We start from the raw sequence: 17,905 nt of genomic DNA on the forward strand, positions 1-17,905 counted from the left end.
AGATGGAGAAAATGGATGGAATGTTGTTCTCGGTAGCTTTGGTTTGAGCGGAGCAGGGAGATGCCCATTTCTCTTTCTTTTTTGGTGCATTGATAGTATCTTTTGGTTAAATGCTTGCTTCTGGTTTTTACTCAATGGATATGAACGAACATCAAACCATATTTTTTTTTTTGTGGAGTGTTAATATTTTTTGGTTAAATGCTTGCTTCGGTTTTAAACCCAATGGATTTGAACAAACTTCAAACCATTCTCGGAATCCAACGTGATAATTTAAAGTTTATTAGAATTTTTTATTATTAATGAGTTCTATTACCATTTTATCCTCACCAACTCAAATTATACTAAACAGTATACTAACATCAGGGGAGGTGGTTGATAATACGCGCATATAATCTCTCAAACTGAGAATACGCTAAATCTCAGGGGAGGTTTCTGATAATAACCCTTATATAAATTTTAAAAAAAACATTACATAGAAATTGCTTTCTTTTTGTTTCTGTTTTTTTACGGGGAATCAAAGATTTATAATGCCCTAAAAAAAATTAGTAGATGAATATTTGGGGTTAAAAAAATAACTTTTTTTCTTCTCTTCAAATTTTAAGGAAAAGAATGGCTACACTTTCTAAAATTTGAGAAAATAATTATCTAGTTCCCTCTAAATGTTTAGTAAGGTACACCAAGATCCTTTTTTTATTATAATAATATTTGGCCTATTAACCCAAAATTAACTCCAATATCTTATAATAAAAAGAAATGTAATAAAAAATTAATATAATAATATGTGCATAAATAATTTCAAGATTTTAAAATCTATTACTTATCTGAAAGTAAATTTTATAATAAATAGAAACATTATATTTTTATAATAAATGAAAATATTATATTAAAATAAATATAAAATGTTTAAATTATCTTAAATATTACATAAAATAATTGTAATATTATTAGAACGTGAGATATATTTTATTAATTGTCAAATCTATTTATCCAAGGATTTATTTAAAATATTTGTAATGAATACAAATGTATTATAAAAAAATATAATAATTTATATTTATAAAATTATTTTAATATTATTAATCTATCGACAAATTAAATTATTATATTATATATTTTTTAAAACTTTTTTAAAGTCAATTATTGTAGTTACTATATTGAAAAGATACTTCCGTCAAAAGAAAATTTTGGTGTGCTTTGTTGAAAATTTAAAAGTTTATATGATTATTTTCCTAAATTTTATGGGTGTAACTATACTTTTTCTCAAATTTTGAGAAATTTGAATGCAAAGTCAATTTTACCCCTGCACATGTACGTCCGTTTATTAATGACATTTACATAGAGATTAAAAATAATTTGTCAACAAGGATGTTAATTGTGCAAAGTGTCTTGTTTTGGCAGCAAAGTATTAATGTTTATTCCTCCTACAAACATGAAACTGTTTTGCATGTTTTCTTACTTCTGGATTCATTTTAGTTCCTTTTTGACTCTTTCTCTTCTGTCCAAGTTTGTTCCTATAAATTTAAATGACTAACGCTACTACCAGTTTTTCTTTTCCTTGTTCCTCTGCTTTTGCTTGCAATATCAAAGCTAAATGTAATATTTATTGCACAGCTGAAGTGATGAGTAAGCTTGAATCCTTGGCTCAAGTGACAAATATAAAATACTGGTTCTTTTTCTCCATTACAATTCTAACAGATAGTGAAGGAAAAAAAATAAAAAAAAAGAAGCATATCAGGCATACTACAATGAAATGCCAAAGGAGATAAATGACACAATGTACAATTAACAGAACTCAAAACAAGCTTAAAAATCAAATCTCATGAATACAAAACAGTGGATCTCATACTCATTAATGAATTTGGACTGCACTCAAATCTCAATGATGAACGTGCCTGAAAATGAATGTTCATCTAGGATTAGAAAGAACAGATTCTGTTGGCCTGGAGGAGACATGAACACTATTGACAATGGAAACATATGGCACTGCTTGTGCAAATTTGTAATTGATGTTTGCATCTACTTCCATTACTCCTTCCAACACCTTCACCACGGTTGACATTGACGGCCTTTTTCCGGGATCATTCTGCAAACACCAGGCTCCAATCTTAATCATTCTTATCATTTCATCCCTATGATTTTCCACCTCTTCGCCGAAACTTTCCACGATGTCAAACAGTCTGTCCTCCTTGGCCTTCTCCTGCAGCAGTCTGAGGAGATGGCAGCTAGATTCTGATCGCGAAAGATCTAAGTTTCTCCGAGCACTGACCACTTCAAGAAGTACAATTCCAAAGCTATATATGTCAACTTTGACACTGATTTTTGATTTCCTCCATTCCGGAGCAATGTATCCTGGAGTTCCTCTCATTGTTGCCTGCACTAGGCTCTCGTCTCTCTCGATTAGCTGAGCCAACCCAAAATCAGAAACCTTGGCATTGAAATTTTCATCCAAGAGAATATTTTGTGGCTTTATATCAAGACGTGCCACTCTTCTCCGGCAATCTTCATGAAGATAAGTCAATCCTTTGGCTACATCAAGTATTATTTTCTTCCTAGTTTGCCAGTCAAGACAAGGTCTCGGATCTCTGACAAAAATCCATTTTTCCAAGGAGCCATTGCTCATGTACTCATAAACAAGAAGCCTGCAGGATTTCTCTACGCAAAAGCCAATCAATCTCACAAGATTGAAATGATGCAAGCTACCGATGGTCTCAACTTCTGCTACGAACTCCCTCATCCCCTGCTCCATTCTATCCAGACGCTTTACAGCAATTTTACTGCCGTCTTTTAATACTCCCTTGAACACAGTTCCAAACCCCCCTCCTCCAAGTCTCTCTTTAAAATCTTCTGTCGCAATTTGTAGATCTTCATATGAAAACCTCACAGGTAATCCAGGAACTTGTTCATGTCATCTTCCAAATGTTCCTCCTCCTCTACGTTCTTCCGAACTTTCACAATATACAATGCAATTACAATACAGATAATCAGAAGCCCACCAGCGGTTGATCCTGCTACTACCGCCACCAATTTTGTTCCCCCTTTTTTGGGTGATTTTGGCCTGTTCTCTTCTGTTGGTGCTATGCCCGTGACAGGTGGTGGTGCATTTCCTTCTGGTGCTAATGTTGGGTTTGGAGTGATAGGGGGACGTGGTGGTGGACTGAATGATATCTTTTCAGCGGAGGATTTCCAAATTATTTTGCTTTCATTGTTAAAGAGAGCAATATTTCCATCGGGGTCAAGGTTCATCCAGTTAACGGAGTTACCTGAGTGGTTGCTCGCCCATATCTGGGTGCCATCCGAATCTCTCAGCACCAAACCGTCCGTCTTTAGCTGCACCATCGCGTTTGCTTTTACCGGGCGGTCTTTGTTAGCTGACCAGACCACTCTGGGATCATTCCCTCTAACGGCAACAATTGAAAAAACATAAGAATTGCAGGTCCCATTGCAGTAAAACCCACAATAAAAATCAAAATCACCGGCGTCCTGTAATAAGAGGAATACTCTCATGTCTCATCTGCCATCCATTCATGATGACAGAATTGTTGTTGTACCGTGTAGAGGGAAGGCCCGAATCCAAACAGTAAATATTGCTGGCCCTTACGGAACAATTTCCCGTTGTTGCAGCTGAAGTTGGGACGATGTGTACGCTAATAAGAAGGGAAAGAATGGGAAACAAGCAGCGGAGGCTGCAGCTAGCCATGCTCTGTGTGTTTGCAATTGGGTGAGGGAGACGGCAGAAGAAGAGAAAAAAGGGTCACGAAGACTTTTAAGTCAAGCAAGCTACATAAACGGCATTTGTCTCTATTTGATGATTCGTGGAAAAGTGTATTCATGTATCGGAATCTTCTTTCTTCCGGCTCCAACTTTGCTATGAATTTCTTTTTTCTTTTTTTCTTTTTTGGGTGTAACGTTACTCGATTTAACATTTATTATGAAGTGTAACACAAAATTTGTGGCGGCAAAACATTTGAGTCGATCTAACACAAATTGTCTCCTAATAGTGCGTATTGATGCATCTTTTGTATGTGTGCGATGAACACAGAATAACTAGCGAATGGTGCTTAAATACTAAATTTAATGTGTAAACAATAAGTTGGTGTATTAATATCTCACATGAGCAACATCACACATTAAAAAATAAATGAACAATCTTTAAGCTACAGTCAATATAACTTACAATCATTAAAAATAACACAAAAATAAATAATAAATAAGTGAGGCAAGTGGAATGGGTCTCACATATTGACCTTACGTTCCGTGATTATAAAGTGCAACTCACGGAAGACCTACTCAATATCAAATTTGTATGATTCCATGATTATTTCTTGGAAGAGCAGTGATTGCCGGCTATACTTATTGTCCAACACGTCTTTGACCAAGCCTTTATGACTTCTACAAGAGCAAATATAAAAAAGTAAAAAATAGAAAGCAACTGAAAGTGATACCAGACTTTCATGCATATGCTTGGCCTAACAGGTCAATTAACATTTAAGATTGAAGACAACCTACAGCTTTTGGGCATAATCTAAATTAATTATTATTTGAGTCAAACTATTATTTAAAAAAAATGCTTAGACCGCTCTAAATGGGTTGAAATATCCAAACTGCGGTTTAATAGAACTGGTTTAAACCCGATTCTTATAGTTGACTAAATTTAATAATTCAGAACAAATTAAATATGTTTGTAAATTTCTTAATCAATTTTCTGGATATGGAAAAACATCACAAAGAAAAGAAAAGGACTTTTCCTAATTCAGCTTGAAATTGGTAATCAAAGAAGTATGAATGTTCTTTTATTTCCTTTTTGATATAAAGTTTACAAAACCAATCTTTGTCAGTAGAGCTTACGACTATGAGGGCAATGAGTCATCTTCTTACCAGTAATCTCCACAAGAACATTTCCCATTTCTGAAATGATAAAATCTACTGGCATCTCGAACAACAATTTCTCTGTTTTTAATTTCCGAAATGTACTTAATGGCAACATGACAATCACTGCAGACGCGCAAGTTCTTCATCACCCTTATTGGTACACCCGCGGGTGTGTTCATCAGAGCAAAAGCAATTGCAAGCTTTTCGCTATGGTGTTTCAAATTATATTCCTTTTCCTCATTGTCCATGTCATGCATATCTGTTAAGATATTTGAATTGGTTAAATACAGTTAGCTTAACTTTATGTTTAGTTAGTTAAGTGATATTGTTAGTAGTGCTGATGTGGCAGTCCAGTCAGCTGAATTTGTTATGATCGTTAGCTTTAAACAAACACATTGCTCATTTGCAGAGTGTAGAAGATTCTATATACACTCATGTATAAATACTTGTAATTCTGCTCATTTCGAGCTTAAGATCAATACAATATATTCACTTTGTTTTCCCTCTCATTTTCTCTGCAACCAAACAACTCTTTTATCTTAACATGGTATCAGAGCCAAGTCTGTAAGCTGAAAAATGGCCTTAGCTCATTCTAATCAAAACGCAGTAACCTCCATTTCTTCATTTACATTCACATCACCAATTAAACTCGATCGATCGAATTATACAATCTGGAAGTCTCAGATCCTTTCTTCAGTTCGTGCTAATGGACTTGAAGATCTTCTTGATAGTTCAAAGCGCTGTCCAGATCAACTTCTTCCTCAAGATTCTGAAGACTCAACTGAAACTCAGATTAATCCAGCCTTCACAGCTTGGAAGAGGAAGGATCAAATGCTGCTGAGCTGGTTGATGTCATCTATTAATCTCGAGATTCTCAGCCTTGTGGTAAATTCTGAAACCTCTCTTGATCTGTGGATAAGTCTTGAGCAGCAGTTTGGATCTGAAACATTTGCTAAAAAGGTTCACCTAAAGATAATGCTTAACAATCTGAAAAAAGGATCAATGTCTATGACTGATTTCTTTGGGAAGCTAAAATCGATAACTGATGAATTAGCTATTGCTGGAAATCCTATCAGCTCTTTAGATTTCATTACTCACCTGATCTCTGGATTAGGTCAACCATACTACCCTGTAGTTGTATACATTGAAGCAAACCTTGCTAAAATGTCTATCAATGAAGCATATTCCATGCTTTTAATACATGAAGCTAGGCTGGAAGCACATCAGTCAAGTGCTAACAAGGAGGCTAAATTGAACTATGGTGCTAACATTGCTCAAACTGGATCTAATAATAAATCTGGTAATCAGTTCAATAATAATTGGAACAAAAATGTTGGGAACAATAATGGAGGCAGAGGTGGCTATGGTAGAGGTTATACACAAGGTCAAGGGAGAGGTAATTGGAATAATAATTGGAGTGGTAATGGTATGCAATCTGGAAACTATCAAGGAAGAGGAACATTTCAATCTGGAAACTATCAAGGAAGAGGTTATGCTGGAAATGGAGGTTATGTTGGTGGCAATGGCAATGGTAACCTTGCCAGGAGTGGTGGAGGTTTTAATAATGGCAAGAATTTCCTTGATCCAAATATTGCCACTGTCACTTGTCAAATCTGTTTTAAACCAAGGCATACTGCAGCTGAGTGTAGAAACAGATTTAATCGAGATTTTGCTCCCTTTTATCCAACCTTTGGCTACAATTCAGCTCAGTCTCAAGTACCAAGAGTAGCTTTTCTTACAACTTCTGAAGGAGAAATGGCATATCAAGGCTGGTATATTGACAGTGGGGCAACCCACCATCTCACCAACAATTTGCAAAATCTGAATCTTGGAAAAGAGTATTCAGGTAATCAGTTACTACATGTTGGTAATGGTCAAGGGTTATACATCTCACATATTGGATATATCTGTTTGTCTACATCATGTGGCTCATCTTTACATTTGCATGATATCTTATATGTTCCTCAGCTCACCAAAAATCTGATTAGCATTTCCAAATTACTTGAGAATACCAATTTAATCATTGAATTTGTTGCAAATATGTGTTTTATTAAGGACAAGAAGAGGGAAGTGCATCTGGCTCAAGGGATTGCTAGAGGAGGATTGTATCAACTGTTATCAAAAAATGACTTTGTCTCAAACTCTTGTAATCTGACCTATGGTCCTAGTTCTATGCTTTCTATTTTCAATAACTCAACTTGTAATCATTCTGATTCAGCTGAGAATAAAGCTTGTATTCCTCAGTGTCATACAAACACTGTCAAGTCAATAATGTCAGCAAACTTGTTTCATCAACGTTTTGGTCATCCTAGCAAGCATGTATTAAAATGTATTTTGTCTTCTCTGTCACTTAACTGTAATGTTACTATGCCTGATTTCTGTGATGCATGTCAATATGGCAAAATGCATCAGCTTCCATTTTACTCAACAGGCATCAACACTAAAGCTCCCCTAGAACTTATTCATACTGATCTTTGGGGTCCAGCACCATTACCTTCCTCAAATGGTTATAGATATTATATAAGTTTTATGGATGACTACAGCAGATATTGTTGGATATTCCCTTTAACTCTAAAATCCGAAGCTCTAGACACCTTTAAATTCTTCAAAAACTTAGTTGAAAAATAAATTGGGTGTCCTGTCAAAGCTTTACAATTAGATTGAGGGGGGGAGAATATAGGAATTTTCAACAGTTTCTTGAAGAAGAAGGGGTAGTTTTTAGGCATAGCTGTCCTCACACACATCATCAAAATGGTGTGGTAGAGAGGAAGCATAGACACATTGTAGAAACAGGGCTGACCTTACTTGCTCAAGCCAAAATACCCTTATCTTTTTGGTGAGAATCCTTTCATACTGCTTCTTTTCTTATAAATCGAATGCCAACACCCATGTTAAATAATCAGTCACCCTTTACCAAACTCTATGGCAGAAAACCTGATGATCACTTTCTTAGAACTTTTGGCTGCTCATGCTACCCTTTTCTCAGGCCTTACAGTAAGCACAAATTCAACTTTCATACACAAAAGTGTCATGATTGGTTACAGTCCCATACATAAGGGGTATAAGTGTCTTGACTCCTCTGGGAAGATTTATATTGCTAGACATGTGACATTTAATGAATCTGAGTTTCCATACTCAGCACTTTTTCCTTCCTATAAGCCAAATCACAAAATACAGTTGAGTCAATTTCTTTCTACAAATTTCTCTCTTCCAGCAGTCATTGAAGATATAAGCAGCATACAATCCTCTCTCAGCTCTCCAACTCCAGGTGCAGCTCCTGATTCAGGTCAGTCTGACACACAATCTGTGCAACAATCTTCAAACACTTCATCACAAAGCTTAGACTCCCAACCATTATTTGCTAATCAACTACAAACACAACCTTTATCAACACCTGCTATCCAAAACACCCATTCCATGGTCACTAGATCAAAAGCTGGAGTGTTTAAACCCAAAACATATCTAGCAGCAGTCCAAGAGCTTGAGCCATATTCTGTAAAAGCTGCTTTAGCAGATCCCAAGTGGAAGCAAGCTATGCAAGATGAATATGAAGCATTGCAGAAAAATGAAACCTGGGTTCTAGTTTCCAAGGAGTCAGCAGGAAAGATTGTTGGCAACAAATGGGTTTTCAGAGTCAAATATAATCCAGATGGCAGCATATCCAAGTATAAAGTAAGACTAGTTGCAAAGGGGTTCCATCAAACACAAGGTGTAGACTTCTTTGAAATCTTTAGTCCAGTTGTTAAGCAATGCACAATCAGAGTTATTCTTAACCTTGCTGTTATGCATAACTGGACAGTGAGACAGCTAGATGTTAATAATGCGTTTCTCCATGGCATACTTACTGAAAATGTCTTCATGCATCAACCTGAGGGCTTTGTTCATCCTCAATATCCATCACATGTATGTCAGCTTACCAAGGCACTTTATGAACTCAAGCAAGCACCAAGGGCCTGGTATGATAGATTGAAATCATCTCTACTGCAGTGGGGGTTCATTGCTTCTAAGTCTGACACCTCATTGTTTATTCATCATGTGGGAGAAGACATTGTAGTTATACTTATCTATGTGGATGATATCTTAATAACTGGCTCTAATTCTAAGTTTGTAGAAGGAGTTATAAATAAGTTGGGGACATAATTTGCATTAAAGGATCTTGGAGAGTTTAATTACTTTCTTGGTCTTGAAGTTACCCCATCAGTTGAAGGATTGCATTTATCACAAACTAAGTATATAAGAGACTTATTGAAGAAAGCTCAGATGTTAGATTGCAAAGGATGTCAAACTCCTATGAGCTCAACAGAGAAGCTGATTAAGGACAAAGGAGCCATGTTTGAAAATCCCTCACTTTACAGAAGCTTGGTTGGTTCTCTGCAATATGTTACTTTAACAAGGCCTGAGATTGCATTTACAGTAAACAAGCTTAGTCAATTTCTTGCTTGTCCATCAGTCTTTCACTGGCAGGCTTGTAAAAGAGTGCTGAGATATTTGCAGAATACAGCAAACTATGGCCTGCAGTTCTATAGTTCTGGATCTCTTAATCTCACAGCTTTCTCAGATGCAGATTGGGGTTCAGATTTGGATGATAGAAGATCAGTAGGAGGATATTGTGTTTACTTGGGAAATAACTTGATTTTAATGGTCTTCAAAGAAGCAACACAGTTTCCAGGAGTACTGCTGAGTCTGAGTTAGAGCTTTAGCTCTAGCTGCAGCAGAGGTGCTATGGATTACTTACTTACTTAAAGAATTAAAAGTGTCATTACAGCAAACTCCAGTTATCCACTGCGATAACAAAAGTGCTGAAGCATTAGCTAGTAATCCAAAGTATCATTCCAGGACTAAACATATTGAACTTGATCTTCACTTCATTAGAGAACATATAGCCAAAAAGGAACTTCAGGTCAGCCATGTTCCCAGCCATGAACAAGTTGCTGATATACTTACAAAACCCTTGGCTTATGATCAATTCAATTATCTGCGATCCAAGCTCAATGTTCTTTCTAGACCTTGAGCTTGAAAGGGGATGTTAAGATATTTGAATTGGTTAAATACAGTTAGCTTAACTTTCTGTTTAGTTAGTTAAGTGATATTGTTAGTAGTGCTGATGTGGCAGTCCAGTCAGCTGAATTTGTTATGATCGTTAGCTTTAAACAAACACATTGCTCATGTGCAGAGTGTAGAAGATTCTATATACACTCATGTATAAATACTTGTAATTCTGCTCATTTCGAGCTTAAGATCAATACAATATATTCACTCTGTTTTCCCTCTCATTTTCTCTGCAACCAAACAACTCTTTTATCTTAACAATATCAGCGCCCGTATTAGGGACATAGCCCCGTAGCTTCATCTCTGATGTTAGTTCTTCCAAATACAAATAAATCTCCATCGAACTTGGATGAGATTTGTCACCCATAGTGAACTGATGAACTTGATTCTTTATTTCTAACCAGCTTACACCTGGTTCCTTCTTCACATTCCTCTCCCTCATGGCTTCCCTCAACTCAGAAACACCCTGCCACCTCTTAGCAGAAGCATGAATGTTAGAAAGCAATAAGGAGCCGCATCCCGAGGATTAAGCCTAGGAATTTCTTCAGCGATTCTTCCAGCCATATCAGTCCTCTTATGGGTTTTACATGCAGATAACAAAGTTTTCCATATGATAGTATCGGCTTTGACAGGCATGTTTCTTATCAGAGCCTCTGCTTTATCTAAACAACCACAACGGCCAAGTAGGTCAACCACACATGTATAATGTTCTAATCTAGGCTTCAGACCATACTTCTTTACCATCAAATCAAATAATTCCATCCCTTTTTCCTTCAGACCACAATGACTGCAAGCATACAGCAAGCTCACAAAAGTAACATCATTTGCCTCAAATTCTTTCTGCTCCATCTACTCAAACAAGTTGATAGCTTCCTCTCCCTTTCCATGAAATCCATACGCAGCAATCATTGAACTCCACAAAACGACATCTGAGTATTCACATTCCAGAAAGGCTTTCACTGAATCATCCAAACACCCACATCTCGAATACAAGCTAATTAACGAGCTAATCACCCCAACATCCAAACTAGCCCCAGCTTTAGCCACTTCCGCATGAATCTGCTGACCTTGACCTATTGTTGCCAATTCCGAACATGAACTAATCACACTCACAAATGTAATCTTGTCAGGCCTAAACCCTACCATTCTCATCAAATTATATTGATCCAAGACATCCTCAGCAAGCCCATTTTGAGCTTTTCCTGCAATGAGTGTGTTCCAAGCTATCACATTGCAGACATGCATCAATCTAATCACCTTCTCTCCTTCTACCAAGGTTCCACTTTTCATATACATATGAGCCAATGAACTCCCAACAACCAAATCCTGCTCAAACCCACCTTTCACCACGTAACAATGAATTTGCCTCCCAGCATGTAACCCTCTCAAACCAGCACACCCCCTCAAAACACTACCTAAAGTAAATTCATCAGGCAAAAAACCAACTTGATGCATTTCACTTAGTAATCTTAAACCCTCCTCATTAAACTCAAACTGAACCAATCTCGCAACCATCGCATTCCAGGTTGCAATATTTCTCTTAGTCATCCCATCAAACACTTTTCGTGCACTCTCCAAATCACCGCTCTGCACATTCGCATTGATCATAATTAGGGGTGGGCATCAACTCGCCCAACCCGTGAACCCGACCCAACTCGTGTGATTTTTTGCGAATTGGGTTGGGTTAAAAATTTTTAACCCAACCCAACCCGTCAACCCGTATATATATATATATATATATATATAAATTATTATATGAATTTTGATATTTTATATAAAAATTAAAAAAATATAAATATAAGAACTTTGAAATGTTGGATTTGTTTTAAGGATTTTAATATTTACATTTTTTTGTTTATCTAATTTATTTATTTATTTTTGTTCACTATTTAATTAGACTATAACAATAGATTTTTTCAAAAATCCAATCCAATCAACCTAACCCAACCGGTCAACCTGTATGTATATAAAAATTATTATATAAATTTTGATATTTCATATAAAAATTTAAAAATATAAATATAAAAACTTTGAAATGTTAGATTTGTTCTAAAGATTTTAATATTTGCATTTTTTAGTTTTTTTAATTAATTAATTTATTTTTGTTCACTATTTAATTATACTATAAAAATAATTTTTTTTTAAAGTCTAACCCAATCAACCCAACCCGCAAAACTGCGGGTTGGGTTGAGATATATAATGGGTTTAGTTGGGTTGAAAAATTTCAACCTGTTCTACATGCGGGTTGGGTCAAAGGTTGAAAATTTTTAACCCTTTCTACATGCGGGTTGGGTCGGGTTGATGCTCAACCCGACCCAACCCCCGACCCGTGCCCACCCCTAATTATAATGTTACAAGACATGATATTTCTCCTCGGCAGGAGACCAAACAGGGAAACAGCTGTTTGTAATTGCCCAATTTTTGAGTACATGTTGAGCAAGTGATTGCAAATGAAATTGTTTGAGGAACACCCAGATGTGACGATCAAAGAGTGAAGCTGTTTTGAACATGAAAGCGATTTTTTGAGCGTGCATGATTGGATTAGATGAGAGAAGAGAGTTGGGTCTGACCATATTTCAGATTTAAATCTGTTGACGGCTTCTTTTATGTGTCCTTTTGAGCATAAGTTGATAAATTCTTCTGTTGAGTCAACGAAATGAGCAACTACTTCTGTGGCAGTCTTGGAGAAAAAACGAGGGCAAGACATGACTGATACTGTTTTTAAGTTGAGCTGATTTCGTATGATTCCGAAACTTATAACGATAAAAAGTCTGCACCTGTGGATAGTGCTGAGATTTTATGCTTCAAAAATCAGGTGCAAAACTTTACTCGATCATGACTTAGTGTACAATCCTGCTTACATTTGATCAAGAATACAAAGTATTATACATTCAAGTGTGTGCGTTCAGAGTGGCTGAAATTTCAAGTATGGACAATATTAATGCCACTCAAGCAGATACAGATAATGGTGCTGGAACAGCTGGAGCAACCCTATTTTCAGCTGGGATTTCGACAAACTCTGAGAGGATTGCCCGGAAGTCATCCCCTGACATCGTTTCCTTCTCAAGAACAACTTCCACGATCTTGTCAATGGCTTCACGGTTGTTCCTTATTTGGCTCAACGCAATCTCATAAGCACGGTCTGATAGTCTCTTGACTGCGGCATCGATGTCTTCAGCAAGCTTCTCAGACATTGAGTTCCTTGCCATCATTCTCATGATGACATCACCACTCTGTGATCCGTGCACGAGGGACCATGGGCCAATTTCAGACATTCCAAATGTGGTTACCATCTGCTGAAAAAAAGAAAAAAAAAAAATGCCTAAATTTTATTGAAAATTGTTGGAGGAATAATTGACGGAGAAGGCAAAAACAGGATTATTAAATTACCTGTTTGGCCAAGAAGTGATTTGGATTTGGGTTGGCAAGATCAAGAATCTAGCAAGAGCCTTCTAAATAATACCGAAAAGTAACTCCCACCACTTGTATATTGATCCACTTTCTTTTTCAACACATCTCTGCAAATCTTTATAATTAATTTTGATATGGATTTTTTTTCCTCCTTCACTCTGGTAATATACTTTTGTATCCATGTAGTGGTAAAGTAAAATCTCTCTTTCTTTTATCCTAATTGTTCATTTATTTGCTTGATAAATATCTTGTTACAGTCTTATTTCCACAGTTAACTGACTTTTAAATTACAATTTTATCTTTCAATAAATTAAAAGGACATTACATAAAAATTATTTTCTTTTTGTTTCTTTTTTTAACGGAGAATCAATGATTTAGACTCTATTTGGTACAGTTTTTCAAATAGAGTTTATTTAAGCAGAGTTTTTGGTAATAGAGCTTTTACAAATGAAGCTTTCATCTAAAAAATTTTAATTGTTTCATAGTCAATAAGAGTTTTTATTAAAAATTTATGAAATTATTTTAATAGGCAATTTTTTTAAGTTATCTTATGAAAAAATAAAATAATATTATCAAATAAATAAAAAAAATATTTTGAATATTTTAACATTTAAAAAAAAACTTTTCAACCTCTATTCCCAAAAACCCAAAATTTGGGCTTTTACTAGTAGAGAAAAAATAATTTATTTAAGCTCTAAAAGCTCTAAAAAAAAACCAAATAACAATAAAAATTATGATAAGAGTTATGAGATTAAATAAGCACTTGGTTGTGGTCATTAGATAAGTCATATTAAACAGGCACTTATAATGCCCTAAAAAAATTAGTAGATGAATATTTGGGGTTGAAAAATAATTTTTTTTTTCTCTTCGAATTTTAAGGAAAAGAATAGTTATACTTCCTAAAATTTGAGAAAATAGTTATCAAGATCCCCTAAATTTTGTATTATAATTTTTGAGAAATCTGAATGCAAAGTCAATTTCACCCTCGCATATGCACATCCGTTTATTAATGACATTTACATAGAGATTAGAAATAATTTGTCAACAAGTAAAGGATGTTAATTGCGCAGAGTGTCTTGTTTTGGCAGCAAAGTATTAATGTTTATTCCTCCTACAAACATGAAACTGTTTTGCATATTTTCTTTCTTCTGGATTCATTTTAGTTCCTTTTTGACTCTTTCTCTTCTGTCCAAGTTTGTTCCTATAAATTTAATTGCCTATTGCTACTACCAGTTTTTCCTTTCCTTGTTTCTCTGCTTCTGCTTGCAATATCAAAGCTAAATGTAATATTTATTGCACAGCTGAAGTGATGAGTAAGCTTGAATCCTTAGCTCAAGTGACAAATATAAAATACAGGTTCTTTTTCTCCATTACAATTCTAACAGATAGTGAGGGGGAAAAAAAATGAAGCATATCAGGCATACTACACTGAAATGCCAAAGGAGAAAAATGGCACAATGTACAATTAACAGAACTCAAAACAAGCTTAAAAATCAAATCTCATGAACACAAAACAGTGGATCTCATACTCATTAATGAATTTGGCCTGCACTCAAATCCCAATGATGAATGTGGCTGAAAATGAATGTTCATCTAGGATTAGAAAGAACAGATTCTGTTGGCCTGGAGGAGACATGAACACTATTGACAATGGAAACATATGGCATTGCTTGTGCAAATTTGTAATTGATGTTTGCATCTACTTCCATTACTCCTTCCAACACCTTCACCACGGTTGACATTGACGGCCTTTTTTCGGGATCATTCTGCAAACACCAGGCTCCAATCTTAATCATTCTTATCATTTCATCCCTATGATTTTCCACCTCTTCGCCGAAACTTTCCACGATGTCAAACAGTCTGTCCTCCTTGGCCTTCTCCTGCAGCAGTCTGAGGAGATGGCAGCTAGATTCTGATCGCGAACGATCTAAGTTTCTCCGAGCACTGACCACTTCAAGAAGTACAATTCCAAAGCTATATATGTCAACTTTGACACTGATTTTTGATTTCCTCCATTCCGGAGCAATGTATCCTGGAGTTCCTCTCATTGTTGCCTGCACTAGGCTCTCGTCTCTCTCGATTAGCTGAGCCAACCCAAAATCAGAAACCTTGGCATTGAAATTTTCATCCAAGAGAATATTTTGTGGCTTTATATCAAGATGTGCCACTCTTCTCCGGCAATCTTCATGAAGATAAGTCAATCCTTTGGCTACATCAAGTGTTATTTTCTTCCTAGTTTGGCAGTCAAGACAAGGTCTCGGATCTCTAACAAAAATCCATTTTTCCAAGGAGCCATTGCTCATGTACTCATAAACAAGAAGCCTGCAGGATTTCTCTACGCAAAAGCCAATCAATCTCACAAGATTGAAATGATGCAAGCTACCGATGGTCTCAACTTCTGCTACGAACTCCCTCATCCCCTGCTCCATTCTATCCAGACGCTTTACAGCAATTTTACTGCCGTCTTTTAATACTCCCTTGAACACAGTTCCAAACCCCCCTCCTCCAAGTCTCTCTTTAAAATCTTCTGTCGCAATTTGTAGATCTTCATATGAAAACCTCACAGGTAATCCAGGAACTTGTTTCATGTCATCTTCCAAGTGTTCCTCATCCTCTACGTTCTTCCGAACTTTCACAATATACAACACAATTACAATACAGATAATCAGAAGCCCACCACTAGTTGATCCTGCTATTACCGCCACCAATTTTGTTCCTCTTTTTTCAGTGATTTTGGCATGTTTTCTTCTGTTGGTGCTATGCCCGTTACAGGTGGTGGTGCGTTTCCTTCTGGTGTTGATGTTCCGTTTGTTGGAGTGATGTAGGGTGCAGTTCCTTCTGGTGTTGATGTTCCGTTTGTTGGAGTGATGTAGGGTGCAGTTCCTTCTGGTGTTGATGTTCCGTTTGTTGGAGTGATGTAGGGTGCAGTTCCTTTTGGTGTTGATGTTTCGTTTGTTGGAGTGATGACCGCCACCAATTTTGTTCCTCTTTTTTTGGGTGATTTTGGCATGTTCTCTTCTGTTGGTGCTATGCCCGTTACAGGTGGTGGTGCATTTCCTTCTGGTGTTAATGTTCCGTTTGGAGTGATGGAGGGATTTGGTGGACTTAGTGATATCTTTTCTGCTGAGGATTTCCAATTTCCCGTTGTTGCAGCTGAAGTTGGGATGATGTGTAAGCTAATAAGAACGGAGAGAATGGGAAACAAGCAGCGGAGGCTGCAGCTAGCCATGATCTGTGTGTTTGGAATTAGGTGAGGGAGAAGGCAGATGAAGAGAAAAAAGGGTCACGAAGACTTTTTAAGTCAAGCAAGCTACATAAACGGCATTCGTCTCTATTTGATGATTCATGGTAAAGTATATTCATGTATCACTATCTTCTTTCGGCTCCAACTTTGCTATGAATTTTATTTTTTTTTCGTTGTACGACATGTGATAAAAATGTTGAGAAATATCACATGGAATTAGAATGACAATTTTGTGAAGCATAACACAAAACTTGCAAAGGTGTAACGTTACTCGATTTAACATATATTATGAAGTGTAACACAAAGTTTGTGGCGGTAAAACATTTGAGTCAATCTAACACAATTGTCTCCTAATAGTATGCATCGACGCATCTTCCGCGTGTGCGTGCGATGAACACACAATAATTAGTGAATGATGGTGCTTAAATACTAAATTTAATACGCAAACGACGTGTTCGCGTATTAATATCTCACACGAACAAAATCACACATTAAATAATGTACATAATATATGCATATCATCTTAAGAATTCATACAATCAGAGAATACTAATTAGACAATCTTTTAAGTTACATTTAATTTAATGGAAGACTTAGTAAATATAAAATTTGTATCATTTCATGATTATTTCTTTCTCCCTAGCACTACTCTTTCTTAGAGGAAAATGGTTGGTGTAGAAAAATCCAAGAGAAAGACGAGAGAAACAATGAAGATAGGGGTAGAGAGAGAGAGAGAGAGCAAAATTCTCTCGTTTTTCTCTAAATATAAAATTTGTATCATTTCATGATTATTTCTTTCTCTTTAGCACTACTCTTTCCTAGATAAAAATATTTAGTGTAGAAAAACACAAGAAAAATAATATAAAAAAAAGATAGAGAGAGCAAAATTCTCTCGTGCTTCTGTCTCTCTAGGGCTACTCTTTCTTGGAAGAGCAGTGATTGCCAGTTATACTTATTGTCCAACACGTCTTTGACGAAGCCTTTATGACTTCCACAAGAGCAAATATAAAAAAGTAAAAAATAGAAAGCAACTGAAAGTCATATCAGACTTTCTTACATGTGCTTGGCCTAACAGGTCACATTTAAGATTGAAGACAACCTACAGCCTTATTGTCTTCACTGCTTTTGGGCATAGTCTAAATTAATTATTATTTGAGTCAAACTATTATTTAAAAAAATGCTTAAACCGCTCTAAATGAGTTGAAACATCCAGACTGCGGTTTAATAGAACTGGTCTAAACCCGATTCTTATAGTTGACTAAATTTAATAATTCAGAACATTTCTTAATCAATTTTCTGGATATGGAAAAAACATAAAAATGAAAAGAAAAG

General features: G+C 36.0%; 2 protein-coding genes and 2 pseudogenes across 3 annotated transcripts; all 4 read right to left on the reverse strand.

The window, feature by feature from the left end:
• Positions 1–1,669: 1,669 nt before the first annotated feature.
• LOC112100778 lies at positions 1,670–3,767 on the reverse strand (annotated as a pseudogene).
• Positions 3,768–4,871: 1,104 nt separating this feature from the next.
• Positions 4,872–12,714, reverse strand: LOC18051566 (pentatricopeptide repeat-containing protein At2g41080). The gene is given in 5 exon segments (XM_024190388.1): positions 4,872–5,128; positions 6,071–6,076; positions 10,189–10,428; positions 10,431–11,503; positions 12,246–12,714. Coding segments are annotated over 5 exon segments (1,956 nt in total). The 5' UTR covers positions 12,626–12,714.
• Positions 12,715–12,758: 44 nt separating this feature from the next.
• On the reverse strand, positions 12,759–13,439 carry LOC18051567 (ATP-dependent zinc metalloprotease FTSH 2, chloroplastic). 2 transcript variants are annotated; one of them, XM_024190389.1, is made up of 2 exons: positions 13,309–13,439; positions 12,759–13,211 (listed from the first exon to the last, which is right to left on the reverse strand). In XM_024190389.1, exon 2 carries the CDS (start codon positions 13,209–13,211, stop codon positions 12,867–12,869), a length of 345 nt encoding a protein of 114 aa, XP_024046157.1. In that variant the 5' UTR covers positions 13,309–13,439; the 3' UTR covers positions 12,759–12,866. The 2 variants fall into 2 exon arrangements, with proteins under 2 accessions (XP_024046157.1, XP_006446830.1); XM_006446767.2 differs by having other exon boundaries at positions 12,759–13,214.
• Positions 13,440–14,832: 1,393 nt separating this feature from the next.
• LOC18051568 lies at positions 14,833–16,578 on the reverse strand (annotated as a pseudogene).
• Positions 16,579–17,905: the final 1,327 nt, after the last annotated feature.

Source organism: Citrus clementina, unplaced genomic scaffold, assembly GCF_000493195.1.
Source record: "Citrus clementina cultivar Clemenules unplaced genomic scaffold, Citrus_clementina_v1.0 scaffold_2, whole genome shotgun sequence".
Taxonomy (NCBI): Eukaryota; Viridiplantae; Streptophyta; class Magnoliopsida; order Sapindales; family Rutaceae; genus Citrus; species Citrus x clementina.

Coding starts and splice junctions, on each gene's coding strand:
- LOC18051567 (XM_024190389.1), bottom strand. CDS start 13,211: ATGGTAACCACATTTGGAATGTCTGAAATTGGCCCATGGTCCCTCGTG.